This window comes from Mytilus galloprovincialis, chromosome 9, assembly GCF_965363235.1.
Source record: "Mytilus galloprovincialis chromosome 9, xbMytGall1.hap1.1, whole genome shotgun sequence".
Lineage (NCBI taxonomy): Eukaryota > Metazoa > Mollusca > Bivalvia > Mytilida > Mytilidae > Mytilus > Mytilus galloprovincialis.
Genome location: NC_134846.1, coordinates 34,320,623 through 34,338,143, shown reverse-complemented (window position 1 = coordinate 34,338,143; position 17,521 = coordinate 34,320,623). Strand labels below are relative to the sequence as shown.

At 31.9% G+C, this 17,521-nt stretch overlaps 1 protein-coding gene across 1 annotated transcript in view; it reads right to left on the bottom strand.

Annotated features, from left to right (window-relative positions):
* The window catches only part of LOC143044871 (proto-oncogene tyrosine-protein kinase receptor Ret-like), a 77,517-nt gene extending 62,947 nt beyond the window's left edge, over positions 1-14,570 (bottom strand). The window contains exon 1 of the mRNA XM_076217088.1: positions 14,082-14,570. Within this exon, the coding sequence (XP_076073203.1) occupies positions 14,082-14,121 (40 nt within the window). The 5' untranslated portion in view covers positions 14,122-14,570. The remainder of the gene's footprint in view (positions 1-14,081) is intronic.
* Between the last annotated feature and the right edge of the window lie 2,951 nt (positions 14,571-17,521).

Genomic DNA, 17,521 nt, shown 5'->3' with positions numbered 1-17,521 from the left:
ATAAGTGTCATGAAACATATTAAAGATTTTATTAAATACCTGTTGCGAAAAAATATAATATTACCTTTTTCGATAAACTTGATCGTGAAGAAACCACAAAGAATAAGAATAAGCCCCATTTGTTATAAATTTGAATAGGTTATTTCAACCTAACAAAATGAACCCTTTTGAAAATTTGATATTCATTATTCGTTTTAAGTATCAAAAATAACGATTGTACTTATTGCTCAACTGTATCCATAAGAGGGGGAAATTTTATAAAGACAAATATGATTTACTTTTAATCTATTCATGCATGTGGTCGTAAATTTTACTCAACTGTAAGCAATATTATTTGAATTACACTAAAAATTATCAAAACATTAATGCTCAACAAAACTGAAAAGGGGTTATGAAGTATAAAAGAATATTTGGTGTAATTAAAAGTACAATAATGTGTACTAGTAAAAGGACTTTAGTTTATATGCTATATGTAATGCTGTAATTAAACTGGATAGAGTGGGATATTCCAGGAGAACAAATCCAACCCGAATAATTTAGTCCCTCGCCATGATAGATTCTCCGACTTCCGAGATTAATGAAGACGTAGATCAGCGAAATATATCGATTGGAATATTCGGGTACCAGACCCAATTATGTTTCAAATCCATAAATCAAGAAAGAATTTAACAATTAAATTCCTATGACAATTGAATCAAATATAGTTGTGATTATAGTTCAGATTCAGCAAACACTGTCATTGTTTTAATTTAACTTTATTTTAACTCTTCCTGTGATAAAAGACGCTCTCTTATTGTCCATTTCAATAATTGAGCTTGTCTGATGAAGTCTAGTACTAAAAGAGAAAATAAGACGTCTATAGTTTCATTCAATAAATTTGTGAAGTACAATAATTATAGTATATCTAAAAGGTGGTACCCAACACCTGCACTAAAATTAATTTGGCTCGTTTAATTTTCATAAAATTTAGACAAAGTATTTACTTTGACCCTTTGACAAAAATATAAAAAAATCAAAAAAATTGAACCAACCAATTAATCAGAAAAATTACACTGGTTATATAGCAGTTTAACAAACACTTATTTTGATCATTGAAAAGCTTAACATTCCCTTAACAACACAACGTAATTAAAACGTTCAGCTGATTTTACAGAGTTATCTCCCTGAAGTATTAGGTACCACCTTAACAGTATGTGATTTGTTTATTTTCTTTTTCCTTTTGTCTTTCCTTTGTGTCATGGTGTTGTCTATCGTTCCCTTTATAATCTATTTTACGTAGCCTCTTGATATTTTCTTAACGTTTCTTTAACCCAGTTATTTTTAAACCATGTAGACAAATGTACTCAGTTTTAACTTATGCTGAGTTTAACTATGTAAAGCAGCCTCATGCGCATTGTCATTTACACAATATTATGTTCAGAAGGCTTGCACATACTAAGATAAATACAATGTATATCGGTTAATATATACATGTACATGTTTTTATATTGTATTTGGTGTTACGCCTGTTACAAATTATATGTATTTAGATATGAAATTAGTTTTCCTGCACTGTTCATGACGTTGATATATATATATACATGTATATGCTTAACATACTCGGAAGTACAGCTATATATACAAGAGTACATAAATAGTTGTCATTTCCTATAAAGTTGATTTCATATGCAGAAAAAAAAAGTATTTTTAAGGTTATCAGATAACATAATGTCTTTTTCTTTCTTTCAAAATAGTTTTGGAAGTATTTAATCAAACCCCAAGCCTTTTTGTTTGAAGTACCACCTACAACTCCGATTTACGGTTATCATAAAACAATCTTATGAATAATAATTTGAAAACAGCTATAAATATAGATTGATTTAACTTCATAAGGATTAGCCCACCTGTTGTTCTTAAAGAGGATAAAAACACCTTTTATTTTGCTGTGTTAGAATATAACAAACAAAATAATAACTATTGATCGCTCATATCCAACTTCTTAGAACTTACGAAAATATTTATGTTATTTGGGTTTTCCAACTGTTGCTACAAATACGACATGAACGCATTTATTATTTTTTTGTTGTGATCTATGGAAAGTTTTTGGAAAATTTGACCAATTTAACGAAATTTACAACAATTCTGAAATATTCCGATCTTTTTATATTAATATATGAATTACCAAAAATCTCATTGCCATAGCAAGACATTTTTGGTAAGACTTTAACAGTAAAAATTGATGTGTTTTATTCTAAAACAACCCTCAAAGACAGACGTAATTGCAAATCATGACAGTAAAAAAAGGGGGGGGGACGACGTCAACAAGGCAAACTTATAAGTGGGAATTATAAAAAGTCTACGTATTGGGAGTATTATTACTATTTAAAGAGTTACAATAGCTAGAATTTTTAAATTGGAATTGTAAAAGGGGGGGGGGGGGTCAATATACCATGGCTAAAAAGGGGGGCAAAATACCATAGCAAAGTAAAATTTTCAAAACTTTTCTTTTCAAGCTTGTAAAGTACATACAAACTACTTATAGCAGTATTTTTACTACATGTATGTAAAGGAGCTAGAATTTTTAGATTGGAGGTGCAAGAGGGGAGGGGGGTCAAAATACTATGGCAAAGTTAAATTTACTTACTCTTTACCTGATTACATGTACATGTTTTGGCTAAGCTTCAGGAAAATCGGTGACTATGCGTATCAACCCCTAACCCCTCCCCCACTATATAAAATGGTTGGTGGTTACAGTAAGTTGCTCTTAACTATATATGTAGCTCCCTTAATTTACATTCAGATATGATCTGGAAAAGATCAGTTATACCGCAGAAGAGCGCTAAGCCTTCCCTACTACAAATGAAAAAAATACAACACTTTATAAATTTCGTGCGTCCGAAGTAAATTACCTTTATTAGAAACGATGTTGTGTCGTTGTTCTCCTCTTATATTTAATGCGTTTCCCTCAGTTTTAGTTTGTTACCCCGATTTTGTTTTTTTGTCCATAGATTTACGAGTTTTGAACAGCGGCATACTACTGTTGGCTTTATTTCAAACCTAACCAAATTACAAAGCTTTTCGTGTGGTAAGTCACACGTCTGTATCACTTGAAACAGCCAAGATTATTAAAAATGATAGTGTCCTTTTCAATAATATATCTGGTATTTTAACAATCATGAAATCAAAGTCTAGTATTATAGATGAAACTGAATTCTAAGAAAAAAAATAGCGTGGGAGGTTTATTGCATGATAATTATTCATTGAAAAATTGATTGAAAAATGTAAGAAGCAAATTTGATAGGACAACTTAAGAATTAAGTTAAAAAAAGAGTATCCAACTGTTTTAAAGATATTATTGAGTGTCTGGTGTTATATGTCGGCTTGTGTCTAGAAATCAATCTATAAAACATGCCACAACCTGCTATTATCTCATATCCACATGGAAATCATGTTTTTAAATATCTTGGTCCGATGCACTTTTCTTTTTCAAATGATTGTTTTTATCATGAAACATGCAGGTGTAAATTTCAGTAAAATCAATACGTTTGCAGATAATAGAAACATAATATCAATGATGTGAAAGATGCTGACATGACACTTTTAAGTATAATGTTTAAGAAAGAGAGATTAGTTCTGAAATTACAACTGTCTAAAGAACTGTCGTCTCGTCTTGAAAAAATAAATAGCCATCCATTTTGCGTAATTTGTTCATTTTTATCCTTGAGCAAAACAATTAATACTATGCGTCTTGTCCGTCTGTAAAGTATGGCTGTGTAGTGTCCGTCGGGTTTGCAAAGCCATACAAAAGCACAATACAAATCGTTAAGACAGTGCGCCAAAGGAAAAGGTATTTTGATGTTATCTTAAAGATTGTTACAAAAGTATAATGAGAGGCACGTATAACTAAATTTGTATTTGATAAAGTTCGAAAATGAAAAGAAAAAAAGAGGTGGGAACACCGCAGCTAAAAGGATGGAAGAAGGAAGAGTACACGTATTATTTTTGAGGTTCATAGCCTATCTCTTCTTAAATTGTTACTTAGTAATTTGGGCAGATTTCGTGTTCTGAAAAGTTAGAAATTCGAACACAGAATGGGAAACAATAAATCAATGTAGGGGATTAATCTAGATGTACAGGACCCAGCTACAAAGAAAAACAGGACTTTTTTTCATTACTATTATTACATTTGTACTATGTACTATTTTTACTTTTTGTAGTACATGTACATACATGACTTAGTTGAAGTAAATAGTCACATTCAGAGCTGTGAATGGATAGCAGAATGGCAGTAGCGATGTTATGAAAGTTGTAAATAAAGCTAATATGTCGTTACAGTCATATCTGGAATTTTTCATAATTATCGCATGTTTCATCATTTTTTTTTTTTTTTGGCGTGAGTGACTGTGAAGTTTGAGATATGAAAAATGATAGAGAGGCAGAAGTATTTGGTTTAATTTTTTTTAACTGACAAGCTAAAAATATGAAATGAAGTAATATTTACTATTGTTAAAATTTACAGGTCTCTAATGATTATCAATCAATTTATTGATATAACTGCATTACTGGCTATTTTCTTGTACATTGTGTATTATCCATTTGGGACAACGAATAAAAGTATCAAATGCATATGAGTAGTGAAGAACATGTTAATGGTAGAATTAATGAAACCATACGGACCTTAGGGGGAAATCAAGATGCCAGTGCAGACTTTCGGATTTTATTTTTTTGTATTGTGGCGTACAAGTCATGCTTAGTAGATACGGATTCGTAAACCAATGGATGCTGGCATGTACGTTTGAAATGTTCAGTTTCCCATGCTTTAGTCACATTACTTCAAACAATTGTTTAAAACACATTTTTGTCTGATATTGCAGTGATTTGAGTATTTTCAATATCAACTTTGTATTGTATGCTATAAGTATAAAAGCATTATAATTATTTATAATCTTTGAGATTGTAAATGAACAAAACACATGCACTTTTTTTGTTGGAAATGTTCTTTTGTATAGGAGATTAATACATGTATATATTTATAGGTGGTGTAAGTGCCAATGAGACAACTCTCCATACAAATAACAATATATAAAAGTAAACCATTGTAGGTAAATGTACGGCCTTCAACACGGAGCCTTGGCTCATGGTTGTTTGTAATTTGTAGTGATTTTGTGAGAGTTGTGTCCCTTTGTTAAATAATGTAATTTTGTTTTTTAATGAAATATTTCTTTTCCTGAATGAACATCGTGTGTGTGTTTCTTTCAAGCAAATTATAGATAAAAGTCATCTATATGCCCCCAATTTTCGTAGTAACGATGGTAACCAACATTTTTTATAGAACTAGGGATTTTACGACACTCGACATAGAGACGTCATACATGTATACATGTAACCATCACTTTTGGTTGCAGGTATTATATACTGTTATATTGAGACTACACAGTAACAGAAAAAGGAAGTTTGGGCGCTCAAAACATTGACCAAACCATAGCACAACGGGTTGTCGTTGATCTTTAATTTAAGTGGAAACAATCAGGCCGTTTGTTTTCACTTCGAGTTGGTTTTGTAATATATACTTTGCTAGTAAGTTGTTGAATGTCGTACGGTTATTGGTAGTTGTTATAACCTTGATCTTTGGTCTTTATTTGTAGCCACATTGACATGCAATCATACCACATCTTTATATACTTTTATAATGCATGTTTAAAACAATCTCATTTAAGCAATTTTCCTACTGTTTCGTTATATTTCGAATTATATAGTATCTTCCCACTTCGGTTTACCAACAATAAAAACTTATTTATCCTAACGAGTCAGCCCACACTTTATTGGTATTCATTATATATGGCATGGCACAACAGTCGCAGGGGGCCATTGTTATTTGAGTAATGGCAGATATTGCGTGAGGCAGAACATATCTATTGTTTTAATATCAGAGTGATAAAAACACTGTACGATAAAATGCAAGCTACATAAAGGTCACGAAGAACGTTTATTGTTTTGTTAACACTGATGATTCCTGCTTATGTAAAATAGTTAGATATATATATCGGTGAAGTTCAACTATCTATTCAATGCGTGTATCGAAGAATTAATACTATTCTAATGTGCAAACGCAACATTCGTTTTTTTCGTCAAAAACAACAGCAACACACACTTGCAAGTAAAATTAAGCATACTTTTCTATACTAAATTGTTAGTGATCAAGTGAGGATTTGACATGTGTACTAAGTTTCAAGTTGATTGGACTTCAACTTCATCAAAAACTACCTTGACTAAAAACTTTAACCTGAAGCAGGACGAACGGATGGACGGACGAACGGACGGACGAACGAATGATTTTCGAAATGTCAAAAAGATAGTTGTAAGAAGAGTAGTTGTAGGAGTGCCTATGAGATAACTCTTCATCGAAGTCACAATTTGTAAAAAGTAAACCATAAAAGGTCAGCAGTCTTCAACACGGAGCCTTGGCTCACGCCTAACAGCAAGCTACATGCATAAAGGGCCCCAAAAATGACTAGTGTAAAATCATTCAAACAGAAAACCAACAGTCTAAATAAATAAAAAAAAAAAAACCAAACACTTATGAACCACATCAACAAACGACAACCACTGAATATCAGGAACCTGAATTAGGACAGATGCAAACAAATGCAGCGAGTTTTAACGTTTTAATAGGCGCCAAACTTTACCCAACCCAATGCATGCTACATAGAATTAATAAATTGCTCTTTGGATGTGCAAAAGCAACAGTCCGCTCTTTTCGTCAAAAATAACAACTCAAAACTTGCAAGAAAAGTTGATTGTAAGTTATTAAAGTAAATCGTTGGTACTCAAGTAAGGACTATCATCGTAAGATTTGATTTTCGAAATGACAAATAAAGTCCTCTATCGCATGCACAGAACAAAGGTGTTTATAACACAAAGTACCAGAAAATATTTGATTTTTGAATTCCTCAGAAACTTAACTTCCTACTTCGTAAGTAATTTTCCCTAACGTTAAGCATTTTTGTTTTACACCTATCCTTAAGTTAATCTGGCGTTTTTAGTTCAATTTTTCTGTCAAAACATGAAAATATTAAGCTAAATAAAAGATGTATATCTATATATGTTTTTTTTTATGAACACATTTTTTTAAGGTTTTAGGTCATTGCATTTTACTATAGCAGTAAGCACTAATAAAATGATCACTAACATGCATCCTATATTTCCCGCGGGAAACTGTGCAAAAAAACTGTTTAGGAATGTTTACGTAGTAAATATAACCCCATTTTCCTGTGGGAAACTATGCGTAGGCAAAATATATGTTTGGAAACGTACACGTTATTAAAATCCGAAACAGGGATGAAGTCCTCCTTGCTACGATTCGTTGATACTTCAATCGGCAAACCTCCGGTGATTCCGCTTCTCTTCATCTAGATGGAGATACGGAATTGGCGGAGTTGTGACGATTGGTTTATACTTTTAAAAAAAGCGTGGAAAAGTATCCACTGTTTCGGAGTTTTACACTCTTCAATGATAACACTTTTTAAATTGGCACACCTTTGCACTTCAAAACAATAACAAGTTGTCGTCTGTTGAAAGTTTCAACAATCACTACATGATATTAGGTTCCAGTTCTAATTTAGACAAAAAAATATTTTACAACCAAACAGTAATAATTTTGGGTATTAACTTTTAAGGGAGGTCATGATTGTATATTAAACTTGCAAAAACAAAAATTCTCTAGTTATAGGACAAAAAAGAGAATATTACATATAATATTAACCATAAACGAAGTCGATTAAAAAAGTATATTGTTTTTTATAAGTAAACATATTATACATTTTGTAATATTCGCACATTTCGATTTTTTCTTTGTATGGTATTTGCTGTTTTCACCTTCGTAATGAGTGTTTTATAGCATGCATACAATTTGTAATTGTATGTTTACCAAATAGATCTCAACAAGATCTATTAAATTAAAAAAATATATATATATATTCTTTGTCTGTTATACAGAAAAGAAAATTAATTACATCATAGTAATTAAGAAACCAATTATAAAATAGTTTGTATTGAACTCAATCTTTGTTGTGCGCATGTACTGAAATCGACATCGTACATCTTTATGTATTTACTGTCACAATCTGAGCTACTACAGTTGTTTGTCTTTAATGTTACTGATTACGGTTATTTCATATATACATGCGATTGCCAATTTGGATGTCCAAAATGCACTTAAAAATATGACTTTAAAATGATACTCCAGGGAACTGTTACGTCGTTTTATAGACAGTGGTAAGTTTTATTTCGAAAAGTAAAAACCTCTAACAATGATGGAGAGCTAGTACAATTGAAAAAGGCGGCAATTATAATTATATGTAGATTTTTGGACGTTTTTTATGTGCGTTGCAGTGAAAGCAAACACCTTCAGAACTTGTTAGATTATTTCATACTTTTGTTATTTATAGAAGTCAATTATATTTCTGCTTGATCTGCAACGAATTTATCGTTTCCTCATTTGTTTGAAGTCTGACTCGGCATATATTTATTGGAAGGCTGTCAACTACTCTACAGAAATATTTACGTGTTCGTTTCCGTCATCGACTTTTATGAAATGTCAAGGGAATTTTTTCCATTTACTTGTATTGTTAATGACAAATCGGTCTTCAGATAATAAACGAATATATGTCTTTCTAAAAGTTTTGTCAACTTTCATCATCTTGTTACTAAGAATAAACCTTAATATAGATTTCAAAAGAGATATAAAAGAACAATAGCGTTCGTTAAGTTACATGTACTATATTTAGGGTATATTGGATAAATCACGCTACGTAAAGGCATATCTGCAATTATCTTCATCCGTTCTTAGATTCCTATATACAACGCATTTGTTTTGTTATTACGATTTTTACATTCTATCTTTTGACATGTTAAACTAATTTCGTTTTTCTGTTTGTTTAGCATGGTAAAATATTCCATTCTCTCCAGATTTAATTGACCTATTCCCACTACAAATAAATACAATATTAGAATCGAATCTCTACGAATAAAAGTCTGAATGGTTTTATCTTGATTTATTCATTCATGCTGAGACACACGTTCAATCTACAGAATTGTCTGTTAAGTTTGTCTCATCTGCGAAAATGTCACAAAAACAAAAACAAAAAAGTAATTAAAAAAGAATAAGATGTGGTATGATTGCCAATGAGACAACTCTCAACCAGAGACCAAATGACGTAGAATTAAATCAACTATAGGTCAAGACAAGGTCTTCAGCAATGTTTTGTTTGACAAATACCAAAAAGCCTAGAAAGTCATTAAAAGGACAAGTTTAAAATAATTCAAACTATAAAAAACTATCAGTCTGATTGTTTATCACAGCAATCGACGAAAAACAAATATGCACACAGCAACAAACGACAACCAATGAATTAAAGGCTCTTGACTAGGGACATGCTTCTATTACACAATGTTAACAGGTGCAAACGTGTCTGAGGGCTGGGACAATCGTATTATAGTACAAGTTAAGAGCTAACTATAAAAACAAGTCAAAAGGGCTAAACCATAAGAACAATACAACGTACAAAACTTAAAATCAATTCTGTTCTGTCTGTGTTTACAGCTAATTTCCTAATGTTTGTAAAGTAAAACTTTGGCTGGCTTGCATGCTTTGTTTGTATAAACGTTAGCTCAATCGTCGTAATAAGAATTGACATCTTCAAAAAATATAGATAGGCAGTTTAACCTGTATATATCATATTTGAATTTGATTGAATATTGTCAAAATTACAATTGTACAGTATACAAAGAAAACAAACAATCTAACCAAAGTCTTACTCTACATGCAATAGTAAATTAGCTCTAAGTACATATGCTTTATTGATGCGGTTTATATATTGGAATACTGTAAAGACATCTGTATATTATAATAGACGGTTGGATACCGTATGGTGACCTCTAAATGATTAGTATTAGATCTATTTTATATCGGTGAGTGTTTGTCAATCCTTTTATTGGTATGTCAATTCTGTGTTATGAAATAAGGATAATTTATGGGGTACAAGTATGATTGCCAATGTGACAACTATCTATCTATTTCCAACTGAAGCGGGTGTAAGCAAGTATACAAGCTATAGGTTTCCGTACGGCCTCCAACAATGAGCAAACCAATGCAGTATAGTAAGCTACAAAAGGTCTCAATATGACAAAATGAAAAACAGTTCTCTCTATTCTAATCATTACTTTGGATTGTAAATGTACGAGGGCTTTATGCCATTATAATCGTTTAGGACATATTTAATAAAAAAATTTCAGTAAACTGAGTTTGTTAGAAATCCCCCTTTCAATCCTTTTAACTTCTAAATTTATTTTGTTTCTTTGGTGCAGTTTCAGATTTTCGATTTTTGTATAATTTGAAATGTATGTTGTCGTTCCTGAGTACTCTTAGAGATAAACTAGAGATACACAACGGTTTAAGCAGTAATTGGAGATAAACTGAATTTACTTACGCGTGTACAACTAACTTAGTCTTTTATTTCTACGATCATTGCAAAAATTGGCAAGCTAATCTCGTTTTACCGATAAAATTAAAAGGACTGTCTTTAATTTACACGCTTAAGGTCGAGCAATATCTTGGGCACTCTGATTTATCCGTACAGAAAATTATACCCTCATATTTCACGAATGCAGATGAACAAAAAAAAAACAATACAATAAAATTGAGAAAGGAAATGGGGAATGTGTCAAAGCGACAACAACCCGACCATAGAGCAGACAACAGCCGAACGCATATTTTTCCTCAGTGTTCATCAGCATTACTGCCATATTTTACGAAATGACGTTAAGCTCCAACAAACAAACAAATACATAGAATATATAATAGCTTCATTTTTTTCTGAGTGCGTATAAGTATCACCTTGGGACTTAAAACTATGTGTTACAGTTGATTGAAGAATGGTATACAGAAGAACTTTCATCGACTGTCTTATTGTTGAACAAAATCATCACTGGTGTCAACGTGATGATCGTAACTGCAATTACGATTATCCCAATATGGCGGACGCAAATTCAGGTAAATTTTATATGGCTAATTTCTCCACTTTAACAGCTTACTTTCAGGCCTTGAAGTCATAAAACTTTCGAGTCAGTTTTGTTTACTCATACTCCAAAATCAACCAATCAAAATGCTTGATTACATGTTTTGCGCATGATTTTTGTGCTTTAATTCAACCCCAGATTTATATCATGTCAAGAAACATCTATATAAACATGGTCCGCCATATTGGAATGATCGTAATTGCAGTTACGATCATCACGTTGACACCAGTGATCATGCAAAAGTAGCTGACTCTTATATTCCTGTTTTTTATTAGTTTGAGACACTCTTAGGGTGAAGTGTTATTTTTCAAACGTAGTTCTTAATGAAGTTTGAGATTCTATCCGTTATTGCCTTGTTAAAAATGGAGAGTTATTCCAAAAAGTAGTTGACTTTTATGTTCGTTTTTTTTATTAGTTTGAGACACTCTTAAGGTCAAGTGTTATTTTTCAAACGTAGTTCTAAATGAAGTCAGAGATTCTATTCGTAATTGCCTTTTTAAAAATGGAGAGTTATCAGTCCAAAACCTTTTGACTTCTATACCGAAGCCAATTAGCTGGAATTGCTGATAACATTAAAACTATATTAATTACGTCAAGAAAGTTGTATATTAAAACTAGTGATAAAAAGATTTGTGAAAATATATTATGAATTTCAAATTTAAGACCGAATACATGGCTATAAACATCCTAGGTCCTTCTTTTTTCTATCTTATAATACTTTGTATGATTTTTTTATTTGTCGACAGGTTTATTTACTTATTACCGACTGGAGTCATTCAATTTATTTATTTGTTCTTTCTAATATTAGTCAGATGATTAATCGATTGTTGGTTAACGTACAGTGGAAAATATTCCATGTATGTTCAGGATGTCAGAAGAGTAAGAAGAAACCTTATTAATGAGTAAAAAGTTTGAACAAAGTGGCGTGGCAGTATGCTTTACTTAATACACACATTGTGATACCAAATTGAATCCATTAGGTCAAAGTTTCAAGTCAATTTCACATTTTAAGGTACAAATGTTGTGATAAATTTTATATGTACCACTAATTGCTACGACGCGGAAATGTATTTCATGAAATTGTAGCAAAATATGTGAAATACATGTACTCTTATTAAATAAAAGAAGGCTGTCAAGCAATTAAAACAAATCAAACGTTAATAAACAACACAAGTGTACAACCTACATAAATGAAAGTTAGAGGCCTCGATAGCCAAGTGGTCTAAGTAGTTAATCTTTATATACTGTATCACTAGCCTGTCAACACCGATGTTGTGAGTTCGAAACCCCGCATGTGGAAAGTGCGTTGGACTTAATTGACTGAGAATACCAGTTATTCGGCGGACCGTCGGTGATTCTCGGTGGATTTCCTCAGTCGATAAAAACTGACCGCGACGATATAGCCGATAATACTGAAAGCTGCGCCAAACACTAAACATCCAATCAATCAAAAATTGAAAGTTGTCCATAAGCAAGATTTTGCTAGCATTTTAGTATCAACTTCAAACAACCGAGATGGTTTGTTGGTATTGAAAACAGAAACATGTTTTACTTTTGTGCTGATTATCTTCTTTTCAATTACTTTTTTTAGTAGGTCAATATCATTCAAATGGAATATTTTGAATTTATTGGTTGGTTATCTTTGTTTATCTTGCAATCGACCTTTCTCTAAAACAAAAACAGAGTGGCAGATGGCATGGAGCGATAAAAGTAAAATATACGTTTACAGTTTGCTGGTATCCCGCTTCTGTCATGATCGAACGTAATATGCTCAAATTACTGTTTACATCATAGTTCAATTTGGAATTGCGGTTGGCTATACAGTCGTGCTGATTCGGGGGAAAATACATATTTTAACTCAATGAAACACTGCAGGATTAAAATTATATTCAAACAGAGTAGACAACTACATTGTATAAACGGCTTCGAGCTTTTCTTCTGTTTTTCAGTACAAATACATTTCATATCTTCCTAGAAACCACCCACCAGTGACACTCGAGTAAACTAAAAAAAGTGTTCTTGTCGTGAAAGACTATATAATTTGAACGTTATGTCATTTTAAAACTCAGTTTTTTGAAAAAAAACTTAGGCTTTTCTACCTCAGGAAAAGATTACCTTAGCTGTATTTGGCAAAACTTTTAGGAATTTTCGAACCTCAATGCTTTTCAATTTCGTACTCTATTTAGCCTTTTAAACATTTTTTGATTCGAGCGTCACTGATGAGTCTTTTGTAGACGGAACGCGCGTCTGACGTAAATATAAAACTTTAATCCTAGTATCTATGAGTGTATTTAGAAGATGTTACCATGAAACTCATGTGGACTTTGAACTAGAAAGTACTTATTTACAACACATATCTGTGTGTGCCGGTGATTGACAGCACTTTTAGCTACCACGGCAATACCATTGTGGACATTTTTTGTCGTTAAAAAGGAAGCCATAGTACCTTGAAAGATCCACGATCTTGAACAAGAAGACTGGCTATCTTTGTTAATTAAAATCGTAGTCGAACACAACTCGAAACGAACGGGGTTCCAACTCTAAAACCCAGAGTTGACAAACCTAAAGAGATAACTGTATACATTATGAACTACAATTCATAAGACCTGTCGGTCATCAAGGCCTTAAAAATCAAAACGTGAATTAAAAACATTGGTATTCCAATGGACTTCAAACGTCAATAAATTCCCGGAATTGTGTGTGTGTGGCGTATGACAAAGCTACTATTTAAAAACTATATGTGTTGTTACATGAATTTAAGACGAGTAGCTAATATCAAGTTTGCATTGCGTGTTCAATTTTATAGATAATATTTCCAATATCCTCCAAAACAATTTATTTATTCAGAATTCCACATGCAAAGTCTTTCAGGTGTGATGATTTGAATGCAATTAATGAAACTCAGTGAATCATAGGACGTTTCAGTGCAATGCCATACATTAAAGAAGTAAAAACATAAAACAATCCATCGATTTTGTCATTTTGTCGACAATTTTTCAAATTAAGAAAAATGAGCAAAGACTTACCTTGAAATAGGACTAGTAAACACAAAATATAGTATCTCATAATGTATATCCTTATCCAAGTTCACAAATCATTTCTAAGAGTTAAAAGTAACAATTTTACAATTCATTTTTCAGTGTATAAAGTATTAGTACATTTTTCCGTGTTTCATAGCGCAACACCTGTCAATACGACAAAAGTCAACAATAAAATATTTTTCCAATTGAAAACCAATTCCTAGAGTTTTACTTCATTATTGATATTTGTTAAAAATCCTCGTGTGGTCGGAGCAGTATATAAAGCCTGTAGCAAATGAAAGCAAATATTTCAATATGTTCATATAATATAACGCTAACCGGACCCCAAATATCGTTAAGTGTAAATTACCAATAATTCAATAAAGATCTCGTTGTTGGTTAGTCAAAAGCGTATTTAAACGTTTCTTTATCATTTACATGCACTTGAATATATTTTTCTCCACACCTACGAACCGACTTAATTATTGGATTATCGGCCTATCAGTTTCAGCAATAATGACAGGTACTATATTGTTCATATTTGAAATTAACATTCAGTCAATATTTTAACTGATTGAAATCGAATCATGGCTACGGTCTGATGCGTTATGTATCTTTCAGGAGTGCGTGGAGCGGGTATCGTGTAGTGTTTACAACAAAACTCCATTTTATGACTTTGAATTCAGATTAAGCTGTAGTTACAGCCGTAAGAATGTACTCGGAATATTATTGAATATGTTTTACAGGACTACAGCTGGATAGATTCCTTGCAGAGCAAAGATGAAAGAGCGATAAGTTAATCAGTTCTCAATAAATAAATGAACCATAGAACAGTGGTGGGTGTCACAATAATTATATATAATGAATAGAATGAAATCACATTTCTAGGTACATGCAATATTTGTTTTCAATTTCCTTATCGATATTAATATCAGAATACAAAATAAATCGTCCCGTAATTCACACGTTTAAGGGCATTATTTTCTTTTTATTCAGGGGAAACTACATTTCAAATCAATGGTAAAGGTAAATTAATTACCTGAGTGAAATTGACAACTTCGATGCATTTGTCAATAAAATTTGATAAATGTATCGATCGTTGCTATTTTCTGTTTTGAATGACACGATTTAAAGAAAGAGGATTGCGACGACTTTTTATGGAAATATCATTAGTATTAATATATTCAACAGCTTGCAAAACTTCTGTTGCGGTTGAGCCAATTCCACAAAATCATGACACATATTTATGTGATTTTCTTCGTCATATTTACTGACTATGAATAAGTGAAATCGGTGAGAATAATATTTTTAAAATAGTATTGTTGTAAATAGTTAGCAAAGGTACCAGGATTATAATTTAGTACGCCAGACGCGCGTTTCGTCTACATCAGACTCACCAGTGACACTCATATCAAAATATTTGTAAAGCCAAACAAGAACAAAGTTGTGAAGCTCTTCTTTAATTTCCTGAGAATCACAATATTTTCGCCTTATCATTGCGAAGGTGATCACTTTGAATAGATAAAATCTAAATTGAGAAATCGGTTTTATTTGTTTAATATGATTGATGATATTAAGACTTTGTTTAAAATAAGGAATATTTTTCACTTAGAATGGATGTAAAGTCTGTGAACTATGTCAATAAAAAAGTAAAATAACACAAAATACCGAACTCAGAGGAAAATTCAAAATTCAAAACGGGAAGTCCATAATTCTGAATTATTCTAATACCTGCTTTCATCCGGAACCGATTCGAATATGACCTTTTCATCCGTTGTTTTAAGCCTTTTTACCTGAGGTGAAACCACTCAGCCTAGCCTCTTTTATTTATTAAATTTCCGTAAATATTCTCTGTAAAAGTAAGGAAATGCGGTATGATTGAATAGGATACAACTATCCACAAAAGTTCGAATGAAGTGGGTGGAAGTAATTATACTAGGTACCTGTACGGCCTTCAATAATGAGAGAAAAAAAATATAATCTGCTATAAAAGGCCCCGACATGAAAAATGTTTGTCATTCTATTCAATTGAGAAAACTAACGGGTTTATACAAAAACTAATATGACATAAATTAACCACCGACCACCACTGAATTAGTCTCCCGACTTGGGGCATGCACTTAAAGAATGTGTGCAGAGTTAAACATGTTTGTGAGCGTTCAATCATCTTTCTAACCTGGGGAAATGCCGTAATCGAACAATATAGTGGCGTAAAAATTCAACATTAGAACAAACTATAAAAATCAGTTGAAAAAAGGCTGAACTCATCAGATCGATACAAAGCAAAAAACATCTAACAAAAACACAGACTGGACTTGGCCAAGTATTTATCAATCTCTCATCCATAATATCACACGAAGTACAGATGGAAGAGTACTCGCAGTTACTGAAAATTAGTTCAAAGCCAATACCAAAAACAAATAATGTATGTAGAGTTAAAATATCAATCATGTATATTAATATATACTCGATACGCTTTTAACTGCCCCCTTGAATCAACCCAACCTCGTAGTGTCAGTTAATCCAAGCGATATAATATAGATGTGTCCTATGTGGCACAATCGATCAATTCGTGAAAGCTTAATCATTTAATGTTGTATTTGTAGTTATTTTATCTACAATGGTACTGCAGTTCAACTAAATATTCAAACATACATATAATTTCAAAATAACTTTTTAATAGTTTATGGGTAACTCTGGTCAAGTACTAGTCTTTATACACATGTAATCTAAAGAAAAATTCAAATAAAAAACTTAACTATGAATTTGATTTTAGAAATTTAAGAATCCTTATATGTCCACGTTATGTGTGTTGAATACTTCCGCGCAACGAAGAAAAATTACATAAAGATTTCCTGAAGCCTCACCGATATATTTAGTTGATATCGTTCATAGAGTGCGCTTCCTATCAGAATATTCTTAATCGCTTATTATAAGTCCATAATTGACCAATGGTTCTCAACAGCAAAATTGAAACTACCTCTACGAAAAGTTTTTGGTTGACAACATGACTTGGTAGACCGGTACTTGCATGTATGAGACATTTCTTTGTCAACGCTACTTTTTACTCGATTATGACTATCACCAATTGCACTTACATGTATCTCCGGGAATTTACTGGACACGAAGAACCTACATGTATGTATAAAAAATTGATTATCTTTTTCAAATATTACGGGATATCATGATTTAATAGAGGAGGATTCGAGTTTCCCTGTGGTATCTATTTGTTTTATTTCTTTGATATTGTGTTCGTCTCTATTAAAATAGATTGATGCAATAACCCTAGTATCTTTGCACTAACATGTTCTCTAGGGAGAATTCGAACAAATAACATTTTAATTCTCTAATTTTAGCTTGCAAATTACATGCTATCATATAGTTCAATACTGGGATTCCTATAACAAATTGTATTATTTGACTTAGTTTTTACAGTAATAATGAAG